The sequence below is a fragment of the Barbus barbus genome, assembly GCF_936440315.1.
Source record: "Barbus barbus genome assembly, chromosome: 44".
Lineage (NCBI taxonomy): Eukaryota > Metazoa > Chordata > Actinopteri > Cypriniformes > Cyprinidae > Barbus > Barbus barbus.
The window spans coordinates 6,340,947-6,357,500 of record NC_136722.1 but is presented as its reverse complement, the minus strand read 5'-3'; the positions used below and the strand labels follow the sequence as shown (position 1 = coordinate 6,357,500).

The window sequence follows — 16,554 nt, the reverse complement described above, 5'->3', positions numbered from 1 at the left end:
TCTCTGGTAACCTAGCAACGTAGGGAGTGACACGCTAACAGCCAATCATGTAACAGTATCAAGTTTGGTTGCGCCATATCGTTGTCTCGTGTCTAAGTGCGCACGCGCGGCTGAGAGTGCACGTCTGCAGCCAGACCTGGCTGGTCTGCTGGATTCCTCTTCATAAGCAGAAAATGAGTGCCGCAGCGAGCGAGGAAATTGTAAATAAAAGAAAGTCAGCTCGCCAGTATGGCAGTTTTTTGGATATTATAAGTCTGACCGTAGTCAGACCAAATGTCGTCTGCAAATTATGCAAGACCGTCGTCCCCGCCAAGACTGGTAATACCACGAACTTGATGTACCACCTTAAAAGCAATATCAATAATTATCGATATCGACCGATATGAAACACTGATATTTCACATAAAATTGTCAAGCACAGAATTAGCCACCTAAACAAAACAAGCTAGCTACCCATGAAAGGTCACTATGAAATTTATAATTAAAATAAATGCTTGTAGAAATAACTTGATAGTCATTGTTTGTTTGTTTTTTAGGTCATACCACATACCAGCCATTAAAAAGGATTTTTTTTTTCCAAATTTGAAAGAGTTACAAACCTGCTTGATGCTTCTATGGGTCCTTGGCAAATTGTTATATGATGCATTGTCCTATCTTTGAATGTATTTCAACATAAAAGTACCGAAATTGTAGTTGCTTGATGGTCGCACCACATGATATTTCATAAAATGGAGATTATCGGACAAAGTTTGTTTGAATATTATGATGGAAATATAAATACAAATGCTTTGCAATTTTATACAGGATTACAAAACACTTTGGAAAACATCCCAAACAGTGCGGAAAATAATCTGAATAAATTTAGGGTAATTTCAAAGATGTTTCCAAAACAACAGTTATGGCCGGACGGTCACACCACATGATGTTTTGACCCTTTGAATAACAGAACAATTACAAATAACTAATGTTTTGGTACGTTGGTACATATGTGGGAGAGGTACTAATAAATGGCATATTTTTTATGCATTTAAACCAATTTTTAACTGAAACAAATGATAAATTTAGGTGTCACGTCATTGACCCATAAATATACCATTATGATTATTTTTAATTTCTTACAAAAGTTACAAAAGTGATTTAGTCAAGAGCAGTGATAGATTTTCTGCACTGTTTGATTAATATGAAAGGCAGACAGGATGAATTTTTAGACAGCTTCCCCTTTAAGACCGAAGTCCGGATCCAATATACTGTTATATTATAACAGAGCCCTGCAGAGTTTAGATGCAACCCTAATTAAACACACCTGATCCAGCTAACCAAGTCCTTCAGCTTATTTGAAACCTACATGGTTTGTGTGTTGGAGTAGGGTCGGAACAAAACTCTGCAGGGCTGCGGCCCTCCAGGAACTGAATTTGACACCCCTGCTCTAGTAACTAGCGGGTTAATAAAGACATTACATAACATTTTCAAGTTGACTAGTTAAAAATAGTAAAAAAAAAAAAAAAAAGAAGAGAGAGAGAGAGAGAGAGAGAGAGAGAGAGAGAGAGAGAGAGAGAGAGAGAGAGAGAGAGAGAGAGAGAGAGAGAGAGAGAGAGAGAGAGAGAGAAAAAGAGAAAATCGGTCAAACATTCTGAAAAAAATTCAGATTTAAATTGTTTGCCAAATTGTTTGCCCAGCCCGACATCAGAGACTCACGCATGGAACTATAACAGGGGTGGCGAACGCCTGTCTTGGAGAGCCGCAGCCCTGCAGAGTTCAGCTCCAACCCTAATTAAAACTCACCTGCATGTAGCTTTCTAGTAACCCTTCAGACCTTGATTAACTTGTTCAGGTGTGTTTGATTAGGGTTGAAGCAAAACTCTTCAGGGCTGCGGCTCTCCACGACCGACGTTCGCCATCCCTGAACTATAATTTAGTGGATTTACTACCACATTTAAATGCAGTCATCACTCCTGAATAGGGATGTGCAACAGCAATCGAGTACTCGGCCGTGACAGTGATGATCGATCATGAAAACAATGATTGTGGAAAAAACTATTCTGACTGGTTATAGCAGCACTTGGGGCGGCACCCTGAGCTAGGGCTGAACGATAATCTAATTGTGATTTGTTTTACCAATATTACGATTGCGATTTAATATGCGATTATTTTTTAAAGCTTTTTGAGCATGCATAATGCAGCAGTGATTTGTTTCGTTGTATTTGTTCAACAGTAGGCATACTTCATTAAAATTGTTTTCGTACTTCGTATGGCTTTTAGGATTCACTTGATAATGTAGATGAAAATCTGCACAAATAGCACAAATCTGCCATAAACATTAATGACATAAGCATTAATGAGAACTTTATAGAACGTGAAATCTATAGTAAATCCTATGCCCGTGTTTCAGCGCGCTGTTGAAAGCGCATCACGGCGGGAGCGCCATCTCTTTCTCTCTCGCTATAGCAAGGTTTTCTCGCGTGTAACAAAGTTTACTGGCATTTGTCCTTTTGTGCAGATACAAGTTGTAATGCTACGTCTATGTTATGTATCTAAGTTATCTGATTAATATCATAGGAAGTGTCACAGAAGGGGTTTCAGTTTATTGGCAAAGTCAGCTTCACCTCAGGCAGCTATTCTTTTTTAGATGCTTTTTTATGATTATAACATTGCTGCATCATAATCATAATCTAACACAGGGGTGGGCAAACTTTTTGACTTGAGGGCCACATCAACTTTTCCACACCAAGTGAGGGGAATAATATGTGTATGACAAATGAAGCTTACTACTCACTACTGTACTGTATGTATACTTGTACACACATGCAGTTCTATTATTGTACCATCTCTGCCTTATTTTTTATGAGCACTTTATTACACACAGATGAGTTGCATTGGTGGACAGGTCGACTGATGTATAAGAAACATTTTATCTTTTCATTCATTCATTCATTCCATTCAAAATAATGTAAAATAAACAAAACGTTCACAAACATTAGAAATATGCATTTATATTCCCCTCACTCCACAAACAAATCCTGTAAATTTAGCAGTGTTCAGAACAGAAAAAGGAATGAAATAAGTAAAAAACAAACACAAATTACAGTGGCATTCACTATAAACATTTATTATAAACGCCCAGCCTAAATATTTAAAGTGAAACTAGCGGTGTAGTTGCTGGAAAATGCGCAATACAATAGCTTTTCTCATTCATCACCAATCCAAATGTGGGCGCTTTGCACTTGACCTGATCGCTTTAAATAAGTCGCCTTGGAAATTGCAGCACGTTTCAGATGATAAAAAAAAACGTGATTTATAATCCAGAAAATAACTATATCCATATTCATAAAAATGTGTGGAAAATGGAATCTTTGCTTAATAAAACGACAAATTATTTCCATGTTTTTCCCACGAAATTACAGTGTCCATGAGCAGGAGGATAAACTGGCATTTGTTCTCCATACCGGAAAGTCTACCGAGCATTTTTAAAACAGTCGGCTACCAATACAAGGCTTTTTTTTTTTTTTTTTAAACAAATGAACACTTTCACATTTTTAAAGCAAGTAACTATTTACAATTGTACCAGTTTTGCATAGGGTGTATGTTTTGATTTTTTATTTGAGCTGTTCAAATACAAAATAGTCCATCAAAAATAGACTAGGCGCCTATCTTTAGCGAAGCTGCACAGAGAGCCGCTTCTGGGACACTTTAGAAACGTGCCACAACGCAGCTTGTGAAAACACAAGCATTGACGAGCTCCGGTGGCCAAAACGGAGCGGCGCGAGTCGCGCGACAGACTAAATCAGGGGTTATATACCGCACTACAGGCTATGGCGCCATCTATTGGATTTTACTGACATTACATCAAATTAGCCATTTTGGACCAACTGCTTCACGGGCCGGATGAAAACTCCCGGCGGGCCGTAGTTTGCAGACCTCTGATCTAACATCTAATGGTGTTCATGTTTTCATAGACATGTTTTCATGTTATATTTTTATTTTTAACATTCATTTTCATAACAGTCTTCAGATTTTTTCATTATCTCCATTACGGCCATGCCCCGCCCACCACACACGCCCCGCCAGGATGAAAACACTGGATGAAACCCAAATAATTGTGTGACTTGAAAACTACTGTTCTCCCCAAGCACAATGCAGAATGGGTAGAATAATAGGCATCACATTTCCAGGCTAAGGTTTCTGGATGGAGACGGATACTGCTGCTGCCTGCTAGCCTGGCGCCCAGCGCTCTGATCAATGACCTGCATCATTGAAAATGCAGGCTATTGTGCTGTGCTTGAGACAGGTTTAATCCAGGTCAACAACCCCCTCCTCTATAATGTGTCTCTCAAAAGATTCACATTACATGTGATATCTTGCCCAGCGACACAACAACTGAAGGCTAGCCAACTTCCTTAATGCCATTTAGCCTTTAACACCAGAGTGAAATGCTGGATAACCGGTGAATGTCAGCTGAATGAAAAAGTACACTTAAAAAAAATAAATAAAAAAAAAATATATAAATAAATAATAAATAAATAAATAAATAAATAAATAAATAAATAAATAAATAAATAAATAAATAAATAAATAAATAAATAAATAAATAAATAAATATATATATATATATATATATATATATATATATATATAATTTTTTTTTTGCTCCCTACTTAAAAAAAGCAATGCAATTGCTGAGCATTTAGTTTCTACTTAATTTGTTGAAACTATTCTTTCACTAACTGAAACTGGTCAATGAATGTTTAGTTCTCGGCATAGAGCTGAACCAGGAGAATGAATGTTGAAATTAACTGATATTTTATGCATGTGTGTTAGTGTTTAATGTTCAGTTGTGTTTGACATTTAAAAGCGTTTCTGTTATGTTGAAGTTTTTCATTTACCACTGCTGAAGAGTGCAGCTTATGGTTAGGTTGTGGGTGGCTACATGTATTAATTTAAAAGTATGTTGCTCAACTCAAGCAAAACAAGCAATAAGCTGAAGTCAGTGCAGTAAACATTTTACTCGTTCATTGCAAACATTTGCTATGCAAGCAGTTTTAATCACACAATAACAATCAAGAGTTCATGTTACTCATTTTTATTTTGGTTGTGCAACTTATTGACAAAAGTTAGATAGACTTTACATTAATTCATTTATGTCACAGCTGTTAAATTTAGGTAGCCTCTGCACAACATATGGGATGTAAGCTACCCAAACAAATTAAGCACAAATTCTTACCTTAGTTTTATTGAGAAGATTCTGTAAGTTTGATTTTACATCATATGCTTTAAAATGCACCGTTATAAAACCCTACGGAAATTCATGTGTAACATTTAAGACGATGTAGAACAAACCCACAAACAGGACATTATTTGCTCAAGCATTTCTTGACTGTTTTTCCAAAACTGACATGGAAATAACCAGTGATAAAAGGGGTTTTCATGACCCATTAACTACAATCATGAGCGCAACTTTACATTAAACTTTAGTTATGTTTGCAATATAAAATTAATCAGTACTTATTACTGTTGGACAAGAGAAAAAAACGGTTTAATTAGTTTTCTTTACAATAAACTGACATTTGTTGAGTAAGTGTTTTTCTTTTTGTTTTTTTAAGGGGGGGGGGGGGGGGGCTGTGCTAGTCTACTGCTGTAGTATATTGTATATTCCCCCCCCAAAAAAAAAACTTTACATGATGTTCAAACAATATCATTTATTCTAAGTCGCCAGTTCCTAGCTAGCCAATCAAGATGCAGTGCCTTTATATGTTGAGCAAACGTCTTGCTACACATGACTAGTTAAGGGTCGGTGCTGATCCCTATGGAAGTTTTAAGTGAAATGTTAATGTTGCATTACCAATTACTGCTAAAAGCAAATGCCAGTCACTACTTGCTGATGTGTTAAAGGAAATGCAAACGGTCTACCATAATATCTAGAGAGCAGGCCAGCCAAAGGCGGTCACCTGATTTTGGAACCAACAACATCCAGGGTTATATCCTTTAAAATAAAATGACGGCAAACTTCTATACACCTGTGTACACATCTTTCGTCATGTAGAAGAAAACTTAGTAGCAGAAAGCTTCAGCTCCACAGTGAGAAATTTAGACAAAATCTGTAATAATAGCAACTCCAAGTGCTTATCTAAAATAGATGTTTTATTTTATCAGCAAAGAATAATGTGCTCTAGGCTGTCTAATATTATTTTACATGTACACATGCCTAGGGCATATGCAGTGTATTGTGTAACCAGAGCAAGTGAATGCAAATGATCACATACTCTTTGCTGCAGAGTACGTTCAAAACTATCAGGGGGTCTGACATCTTTTTCCTTTACATATACATGTGTGTTTTAATCAAATAATAAAAAAGAAGAAACTAATGTCGTTCACATTGAGAAAGATCTGCATAATACATTAACTCAAGGCCTCAAGGAGATTCTTGTTTTGCTAGCAGGGTCATACTAAATGGATTTTACGTGTACTTTATCATCAGGGGTAACAAGGTAAACAAGTGATGGGATTTGGGGTAATGAGTAACCTGAAGGTAAATAAACAGCCGTTAAGCAGTGCCGAGATGCACCGAGGGTCAGGACGCTCCCAAAAGGATTGTGTTCATGGCATTTACAGAGCTATGCACTAGTCTGCTAATACATAAAACACATGACCCAAAAATACAAAATTCAAAGTATTATGAGGTAAACAAAATGAGTAAACACGGTTCATAAAATTTTTTTAAAATATTCAAATAAAACCTTCCTTATTCCCTATACACAAATAAATCACTGATGTAAAAGATAAAGATAATGAACTGCAGTTGAAATGTTTAGGATTGGTAAGATTTTTTTAACCTTTGTATCTTATTTACACCTACATTTTGCATACTAGCACAAAGTGTACAAAATCAGTAGCAAAATGGTACATTTTTGTAACTTTTGAAAGGATACCGTCTCAGTGACAGCTTTTGTACCTTTTTAAAAAAAAGTGTAATAGCAGATTTGGTGCTCTAGAAACATTTATATTTATTTATGTGTGTGTGTGTGTGTGTGTGTGTGTGTTTATGTACATGTGTGTATATATATATACACACATATATATATACCCTCACCTAAAGGATTATTAGGAACACCTGTTCAATTTCTCATTAATGCAATTATCTAATCAACCAATCACATGGCAGTTGCTTCAATGCATTTAGGGGTGTGGTCCTGGTCAAGACAATCTCCTGAACTCCAAACTGAATGTCAGAATGGGAAAGAAAGGTGATTTAAGCAATTTTGAACGTGGCATGGTTGTTGGTGCCAGACGGGCCGGTCTGAGTATTTCACAATCTGCTCAGTTACTGGGATTTTCACGCACAACCATTTCTAGGGTTTACAAAGAATGGTGTGAAAAGGGAAAAACATCCAGTATGTGGCAGTCCTGTGGGCGAAAATGCCTTGTTGATGCTAGAGGTCAGAGGAGAATGGGTCGACTGATTCAAGCTGATAGAAGAGCAACTTTGACTGAAATAACCACTCGTTACAACCGAGGTATGCAGCAAAGCATTTGTGAAGCCACAACACGCACAACCTTGAGGCGGATGGGCTACAACAGCAGAAGACCCCACCGGGTACCACTCATCTCCACTACAAATAGGAAAAAGAGGCTACAATTTGCACGAGCTCACCAAAATTGGACGGTTGAAGACTGGAAAAATGTTGCCTGGTCTGATGAGTCTCGATTTCTGTTGAGACATTCAGATGGTAGAGTCAGAATTTGGCGTAAACAGAATGAGAACATGGATCCATCATGCCTTGTTGCCACTGTGCAGGCTGGTGGTGGTGGTGTAATGGTGTGGGGGATGTTTTCTTGGCACACTTTAGGCCCCTTAGTGCCAATTGGGCATCGTTTAAATGCCACGGCCTACCTGAGCATTGTTTCTGACCATGTCCATCCCTTTATGACCACCATGTACCCATCCTCTGATGGCTACTTCCAGCAGGATAATGCACCATGTCACAAAGCTCGAATCATTTCAAATTGGTTTCTTGAACATGACAATGAGTTCACTGTACTAAAATGGCCCCCACAGTCACCAGATCTCAACCCAATAGAGCATCTTTGGGATGTGGTGGAACGGGAGCTTCGTGCCCTGGATGTGCATCCCACAAATCTCCATCAACTGCAAGATGCTATCCTATCAATATGGGCCAACATTTCTAAAGAATGCTTTCAGCACCTTGTTGAATCAATGCCACGTAGAATTAAAGCAGTTCTGAAGGCGAAAGGGGGTCAAACACAGTATTAGTATGGTGTTCCTAATAATCCTTTAGGTGAGTGTATATATATATATATATATATAGTACATGTCTCTGTGTGCATCCACAGTGTTTTCTTGGTTCAGTGCTTTTTATTATTTTTGTAATAAACTTCAGAACTATTCTTTTACAAAAATGCTAAATAAAAGCATTTTATTTGGCTCAGACTTTTGGACCACCCTCTATATGATTCGGATGTCAATAATAAACAAATATATTTTAACATGTTCAATTATGTATATGAAAGAAGCTAAAACTGTATGAATATCAATTTGAAATTTCCTTCCCCCAAGAACTCATGGCCACAGTCACAGCACACTGGTGAACAGCAGGAGAAAGCACGAGAGAGTGTATGAGAAAGAGTGAGAGAGTGCCAGAAAGAGAGAGCAAAAGGGAAGCAGAGAGGGGAAAAAAGCTTCCAGTGCAAGTAGTTCCAGCACAGAAAGGAGGAGCCTAAAACCTGGGCCGGACTGACTGGCTGAAACACGGCACACTCCCTTCATAACAGCACTGCTGTCTCCCCACAGACACCTTAACCGTTTCTTCACCTTGTGCTTACGCCTAGACGTTTCAGACTTTTTGACTTATTAAAGTAAAGGTTACAGCAATAAAAATAAAAAAACAGTCCCTGAGGAGTTTGGAGTCTCCCCAGAGGGGAGCAGAAGCCCACAAAATGCTATCATAGGTTTGGAAAAAAAAAAAAAAAAAAATCACAACCTTTTGGGGGAAAAAAACAACAACAATTCCTTATACTCACAGTACAACAGTCAACATCCTGGTAAACATACAGGAAGTGATGTCAGCAACAGGCTCAATCAAACTAACTCACAAGCAGGCCCACACATAATCTGTGACCAGAGAAATTGAATCCCCCAGAATTCACACACCCACCATTTACAAGTTCTACACATTGCCAACCCTTATATTTTAGTGCATTAACCATTTCTGCCTAATTAAGTGCAGAAGAAACAAAAGTTGTACAGATTTCGTCTAAACTGGTTTAGAGATTAAAGGGTCACCGAGTCCGAAATGTTTGCTACGTTAAAAAATAAATACGACCTCACGTTGTGTCAATCACATTTGCACACTGCCTCCGAAACTTTCGTCCATCAAAAAACAATTCAGATCAGGTTCGATTTTCTACGTTTTGGCATCCGTAGTATGCATTTTGATAGGAAAGGACGGGGAATACGAAAAAACGCATTTGCGAAAATTTCAGACTCAGTGTGCAATGACCTTAAGTGTTGTTTTTAAATGACAGACAAGAACAAATCTGTTGCATCACATACATTCAGCTTATTAAAAAAGCCAATCATCTTTTAGCTGTCAGCAACATCCAAAAAGTTGACAGGACCACTGTACATATAGCTGTGGACTGGATATATGTATGAGAATATGGTTGAAGATATTGTCATAATAACAGTACACTGTAGTTAGCAACGTAAGGTAATCAGTTACATCCAACATTAAGATAATAAACTGCGAGATTAAGGTAGTAGAACTTTAGATATTTTTAAACAAAAAATATTGACCGAGTAAGATAACTCATAAAAGATGAAATATAATTCTTCCTTGTGTTCATTTCTGTGACAAATATGACTTGATTATTTCTAAATAAATGACATCATTTCTAACAGCAAAGCAACAACATTATTTTCAATCAAGAAAAATGCCTGACAAGGAAAACACTTTTAATAGGAAGCCAGCTCAGTATGTTGGAGCCCAATACATTGAAATGTAATAATTCTCCTCATCAATTTCAATATCTTCACTGTAACGATTAAATATGTATTTATTGTTATTGAAGTTGCAAAAGTGATTCAGTAAAGAGTAGTGAGTGATTTTCTTTGCCTTTTGTTTTTTGATTTACATTAAGGGAACAGGTAGCAACAGGTATACTGGGTTGCAGTCTCTTTAAGACCTAATTCACATAAATTGACCGATTTTCACCCAAAATGTTTGCGTTAAGACATAACCAACTTTTACAAGGACACTCGCAAAGACAGGCATTTTGGCACAAGCATTGTGTATTTGATCATTCAAGTGCAATAAGCCACCAAAAAGACCTCAATTCAGCATTTGCACGATGTGAGACCAGCAGCTATATCTGTGAATGTTTCAGGTATGTGCTCACAAGTGTGCGCATACGGAATTAAGGAATTCTTCTTTTTATCTGATACATACCAAAACATGTTAAACACAAGCTTTCAGAATAGCCTCGTGTTTGACCTACCCAGCAGCTTACTCTTGCACAGAACTGATTACTTAGACATGTCAGTGAACAGACTGTGGGAAGTCAGACAAGCTCTTAGTGGTAACCCAATGATTCACAGAGTGATTTTCACAATCAAACATGGAGATGCATTAGAATCCAAATGCAACAGTTCAGCTCAACCATATAACCATATATCTAGCTCTCTTACTTTTTACTGTCTCTACATGGTGACGCATTTACAATTCTCCTCTGGTCTCTGTATATCGCGCACGATGGAGTTCAGCCTCGATGCACACAGGTGAGCACACTCTCCGCAGCGGATAGAGAGCGCGCATCGGAAAATAAGTTGTCAACCACCTGAAAAGACTGCTGTCATTTGGGGAAATGTATAAAAGCAGTCGGAATTTTGAAACCAGTCCTCTTGCTATGCTGCAGAAAACAGACACTTCCCCTTTAAACAAAACACTTTCTTTTCAGTCAGTTCAGGCAACTTTAAAACTGAGATCTCAACTGAATGCGTTTCGTGCTTTGAGACACAACATTCATGGTGTGAACATGGCGTGTAGGTCCACAGAGGGCTGTACCTGCAGTATCAGGTAACTCACTAATCTGCCCTATATCTGCACTGTTTATTTGACAGCCAACACTTGATCTCATAGTGGAGGCCCCGTATTCCCATCACAGGCTTGATACTCAAACACCCTGACTAAACTACTCTTAAAGAAATGAAAGGTCTAGGCTATGTATTGTAAGATCGCTTTTCATTATAGTCAACCGAGAGTATTTAGAACTTATGTCATAATTAGTGGAATGTAATAAATAGAGAATTTGCCTTGTTCAGCAACATGCTGTGCAAACCTGTACTTCATGAGTGGCTATTTAAGAATGAATCACTTTGATGATAGCCATCTCTGTCAGCATGACAATGTACTGTACAACCTCGATAGAACTCTATAGAAAACACTCAACAAAGCAAAGGAAAGATTTTTAAACCCAATTTAAATATAAATAAATTAACTCTTGCCGTCTGTTTCTCCCACAAAGCTATTGTATGGCTTCAGAAGACTTTGTGGACCACTGTTATGACGTGGTGTTTTTGTATACTTTTGGTAGTTTGAAAGACTGTTCCTATTCAATGTAACAGCATGGAAAACGGCTTTCAAATTTTCTCCTTTTGTGCTGCATAGAAGCAAGTAAGTCTGACTTTTTTGGAGAAAAATTTGTAGCAATGATTTTTGGGTGAACTACGGAGTTATTTAAAAAAAAAAAAAGTGTGTGTGTCTGTGTGTGTGGGGGGGGGGGGGTGTAAAGTGGCAGATTATAGCTGTGCAGAACATCAAAAAAGGATGAGGGCATCCATAAACTGATGATATGCCACATCATCCATATCCAGTAGATGGCTCGGTTGACTATAATGACAGCAATCTAGATTTGTTGAGTCATGCCACTCACGTCTGGTGTAGGCACAGTATCATTCGAAATTCAACCAGTCTAAAATTATCCCTTTTGTATGCCCCATGCTGTATGAGAGCAGATTTATTTTGGAGCCAAAATCAACTTGGCAAAAAGAAAATGTCGTCCTTCTAGAGCAGCATCTCCTTGTGTGCCTAACAGAGCTCTTCCACACTAATGCACATTGACACACTTGAAAGCCTCTTCCAAGTGCAGCAGAATACTTCACCAGAATACAGTCCTCTCAACACACACACATACTGGTAGGGCGGCATGATTAATCAAATTTGATCAAATCAAAGTCTACAATTTCACAGTGAAGCATGCCACTGTGCTTTTGCATGGGAGCAGCTTATGATCTGCCGGTGTTTGCAGCATCTCAGAATGAATGGCTCTGTTTGCTGTAAATGCAGACATGCAGCTTGTGTGGAGTAGCATTGGCTCTGAGTTTGGGTCACTTATAACATGCATTTGGGAACGCCACGCCAAAATAAAAGTTAGATGGCTTAACGTTTGAAAATGAAGAAAAATTAGTACTGTAATTCTACAAAGTAATATATATATAAAAAAAAACAAAATATGTAATGTAGAATAAAATAAAGTAAAATAATAATTATGACGATGATGAAAGCAATCAGATGATGATTATTATTATTACCATACTGATAATCACAACATTTTGCACATCATGCAGCCTTACAAACAAACACAAACCTGGAATTGTTTTTTTTTTTAAATATGTAAATCACATTTCAAATTACAAATCAGAGAAAAAAAAAAAAAGGTTTTTTTTTTTCATTCCACAAACCATGCAGCCTTGCAGATTGGGTTAACCAACACGCTCCCTGAACCTTAATGTACATCTGACTCTAATCACATGATTTATCCACAAAGTTTCTTAATAGAAAGTGATTAAATAATTCACCGTGCTTAATGAATAGTTTAAATGGGCATAGGGGAGTTCAGAAGATAAGCTGGAAAACTGGCTAATACTTTAATACTAAAAAAGAGGGGGAGGGGGTGGTGGCAGGGGGCAGGAAAGAAAATCAGGTCATCGTAATCACATGACAGTATTAACTAGCCTCATAAATCACTATAAATATCATTATCGTTCCTGGACTTAAGCCTTATTGATTTAATCTGATTTCTGGGCAAATGATAACATTCAGTTCTACGAATCTGTGGCATATGACGACGTACTAAATAACATATGACTCATAAACCTGAAATTGTCCAATGCAAGTGCAGTGTTACCCACAGCCTTACGCCCGTTTTACACCGCAAGCGTGAGCGGTGCGTGAGCAACGCAGAAGCGGTGCATATGCAGAGCAGGAGCAGTGCGCACCCATTGTGCTTTCATACTGGCAGCTGAACCGCGGCTTGAACTGCAATACAAACGAGTATCGTCATTTCTGTCATATTTTCCAGCGTTCTCCTCCGAACACTGTGTGCATGATATGACCAGCATACTCTGTGATGCGACCGTGTGCCCCTCCCCTCTGTCCCACACACATAAATAACATATATTATATAGGTAATTTACACGACTTGAGCCAAGTTTTCAAGATGTGCATACGATAAAAAAAGCCGACCCTGTCAGGAAAAATTATGTCTGACCCTTCTCACATTTTGTATGAGGAATATTAATTTTTGCCATCTAACAGAAGGCTTAGTTGCATATGCTAGACTGAATTGGCTATGTTACGTAAATCTTTTGTGTATCAGTCTGTAAAATTAATAAATCAGAATTGGGGGTTCAAATAGGCCTCTGGGCTCTGGAAAATAGAAAGGACTGGCTATTCTAATGCACTGTAGCCGTGTGTTTATGTATAGGCTACTGCTTTTTTTTGTATTAAGGTGCGTCTATTGTATTGTTTGTTTATCGATGTGAGAGACATGCTGTGAGATCCAAGACAAATTGTTGGAATTTTGGAAAGAATTCCAACAATGTGTAATTGGATTGAATAATTTAATTGAAAAAGTAATATTAAAGCTAACAAATGACTCTGAGTTTTATTAATTTAACAGACATTTGAAGTTTGGGCAAAAACTTGTGGAAGTGATGTGTTTTTGTGCATTTTATTTTTATCATATGCATGGTGTGAAACACATCACTTACATGATTTTATAGTGAAATTTGTTATTTTTAATGTTAATCGGGTCAATTTTGATCAAGAACAATGCACTGTGACTTTAATTCAGCATACGAGGCGCAGCAAAAATAGACTCGGCACCGAAACGAACACGCGACGCTCCTGCTCCTGGTGTGAATGCATGCATTTGTTAACATGCACGCCGGAAAAAAAATCCGCGCTGCTCACGCTTGCGGTGTGAAACGGGTGTTATACTCTATTTGTGGCACCAATACCCCGCCCCCATATTATGCAAATGCATTCTCTGCCAGCAGGAGGTGCTTTTAGAGTGTGAGAAAAAGAGGTTTCCCCAGTAACGCTGTTCACATGCTGCTTTATCAAACATTACATGCAAGATAAAATGAAAATGACATCGAAAATTTTCTGAAGACACTCAGATTCCTTCTGAAATACAGTGATATAAAAACACCCGCACCGGATTTTGATTTTTAAAAGTGCAGTGCTCATGTTTATTCAACGAAATCAAAGCCTTTGGAAAATCTATTTGTGGCGGTCAGTTTTGGTGGTCCGCCACAAATAAGTCAATGTATGGGAAACACTGAAGTGTCCAGTAAACCAGTAAATTGTCAAAGTTATAACATTTATCCTTCTTCAAACAAAAAGTAAAATGCAAAGCAGACACAACATCAGCTCTCAAGGTGTGTCATCACATGCAAACACCTTCACACGAGAACAGGAGATGCACTTACTTTTTTTTGTACTTGGGTGTGAGAGAGGAAGCATCCTTGCGTGGCCGGCCCCGTGGGTGTCTATCTGAGGGGGCCGGGCTCCCTGAGGGCGTGGCCCCAGCACTGCTCAGGGGAGGAGATGGTCCTTGCTCAGAGGGCTCCAGACTCTTATCCTCTGATGACATTCTGTATAAAGAGACAAACATATTCATAAATTACATGTTTGTTTGACACTGGTCTGACAGAAACACCTACAAACTTTAAAAGATTTGCACAAAGCTAAATCTTTCAAATTTTGTCATGGCAATAAAAAAAAAAGTTAGAAAATTTATTTAAAAAAAAGTAAATCTGGTTACTTAGAAAAAATTGGTGAAGCAAAGTTTACATTCAGCAACCGAAAGAAATAATATTATTGCATAACCAGACATTCATCCATAAAGTAGGCCTGATACATAAACAATTTAGACCAGGGTTCCTCAAATCTTGCCCTGAAGAGCCAATGCGCTACAGAGTTTAACTTCAACCCTGATAAAACTCACCTACCTGAGATTTTCTAATGATTCTGAAGACAATGACTGTGTTTACATGCGCACGAATAATGCAATTATTTGCAATAATCAGAGTAATGACTTAATCGCGTTATGATGTTTACATTAGGGGTGTGCTCAAAATATCGATTCTTAGATACATACCGATATAATAAAAAAAGATACAGTATCGATATTCTAGCCCTTAGTATCGATACTCCGCCCAGCCATTAGGGGGCGCAGCGGCGCCCGCGAGTTTCAAAAAACTCATGGAAAATGTTAAAGCAAGATGTAGCATTTAAGTGATTTCATAGTGAAATATGTTATGGCAGTACATGGTGTCACAAAAAAGAATTATAAGAAGATTTAATAAGAAGTTAAGAATAATAAGAAGAAGATTTTGTGCTTGTGTGAGCTCAGACTGTACCCTTGGAAAGTTAAATGTTGACTTGTCGTAATTTCCAGATTAATTAATACAATTTGTGTACAATTAATCAGAGCACTTAAAGTTGCAAATATTTAAGCAAAATGCACTTTGTTATAATGCACTTTTGTCTTCAATAAATTGAAGAAAAATGCAGAGTTCTGTTTGTTGAGTAAATGTGTTCAGCATTAACTAATTGGCTCTGGCCCATGTATTTTTATTGAATCGTATCGAATCGTGTCACATTGTATCAAATCGTATCGAGACAGCTCTGTATCGAGGTACGTATCAAATCGTGACCTGTGTATCGAGGTATGTATCGTATCGCCAGGTTCTCCAAGGTATACAGCCCTAGTTTACATGTCATGAGCAAAGCTCTTACTCCCGTTTACATGCAATTTCCATATTCTTATTATTCGCTAAGAATTGTGGTTAATGTTTTACTGCCATTATTCACATACCCCACTGCACAGCACAAATGATGGACTCAGAAAGAGCAGGTGTGTTACTGGCCGCTGTTTTAATTTATTTACGTCTAATGCATAATGATTTTGTATGGCTATATTCTACGCTTTTTTGGCGCCATAGAAATGTGATGGAATTTGTTTGCCAATACGCTGCCGTCGCGTTCTACTCGCCGTTTGTGGATGAGGGTAAGCAACAGAGACTGGTGACGGCTAGCTGTGTTTTCCACAGAAATGCAATGCTTTCTTCACCGCCATCGTTTCTAATCTCAGGAGAGCGTCACATCATTCATGTATGTCACGAGCGCATGGACACTTCGGTCAGAGCGGCAATAATGCGATTAAGGTGTTTACATGTCTGTATATTTAGATTAA

The 16,554-nt window shown here is 37.9% G+C and overlaps 1 protein-coding gene across 5 annotated transcripts in view; it reads right to left on the bottom strand.

Annotated features, from left to right (window-relative positions):
• Positions 1-16,554, bottom strand: part of LOC306863589 (histone-lysine N-methyltransferase 2C-like) — a 150,581-nt gene that overhangs the window by 114,778 nt on the left and 19,249 nt on the right. For all 5 annotated transcript variants that reach the window (XM_079407012.1, XM_079407014.1, XM_079407013.1 and 2 more), the window contains exon 2: positions 14,786-14,950. In XM_079407012.1, coding sequence (XP_079263138.1) covers positions 14,786-14,949 — 164 coding nt within the window. In that variant the 5' untranslated portion in view covers position 14,950. The remainder of the gene's footprint in view (positions 1-14,785; positions 14,951-16,554) is intronic.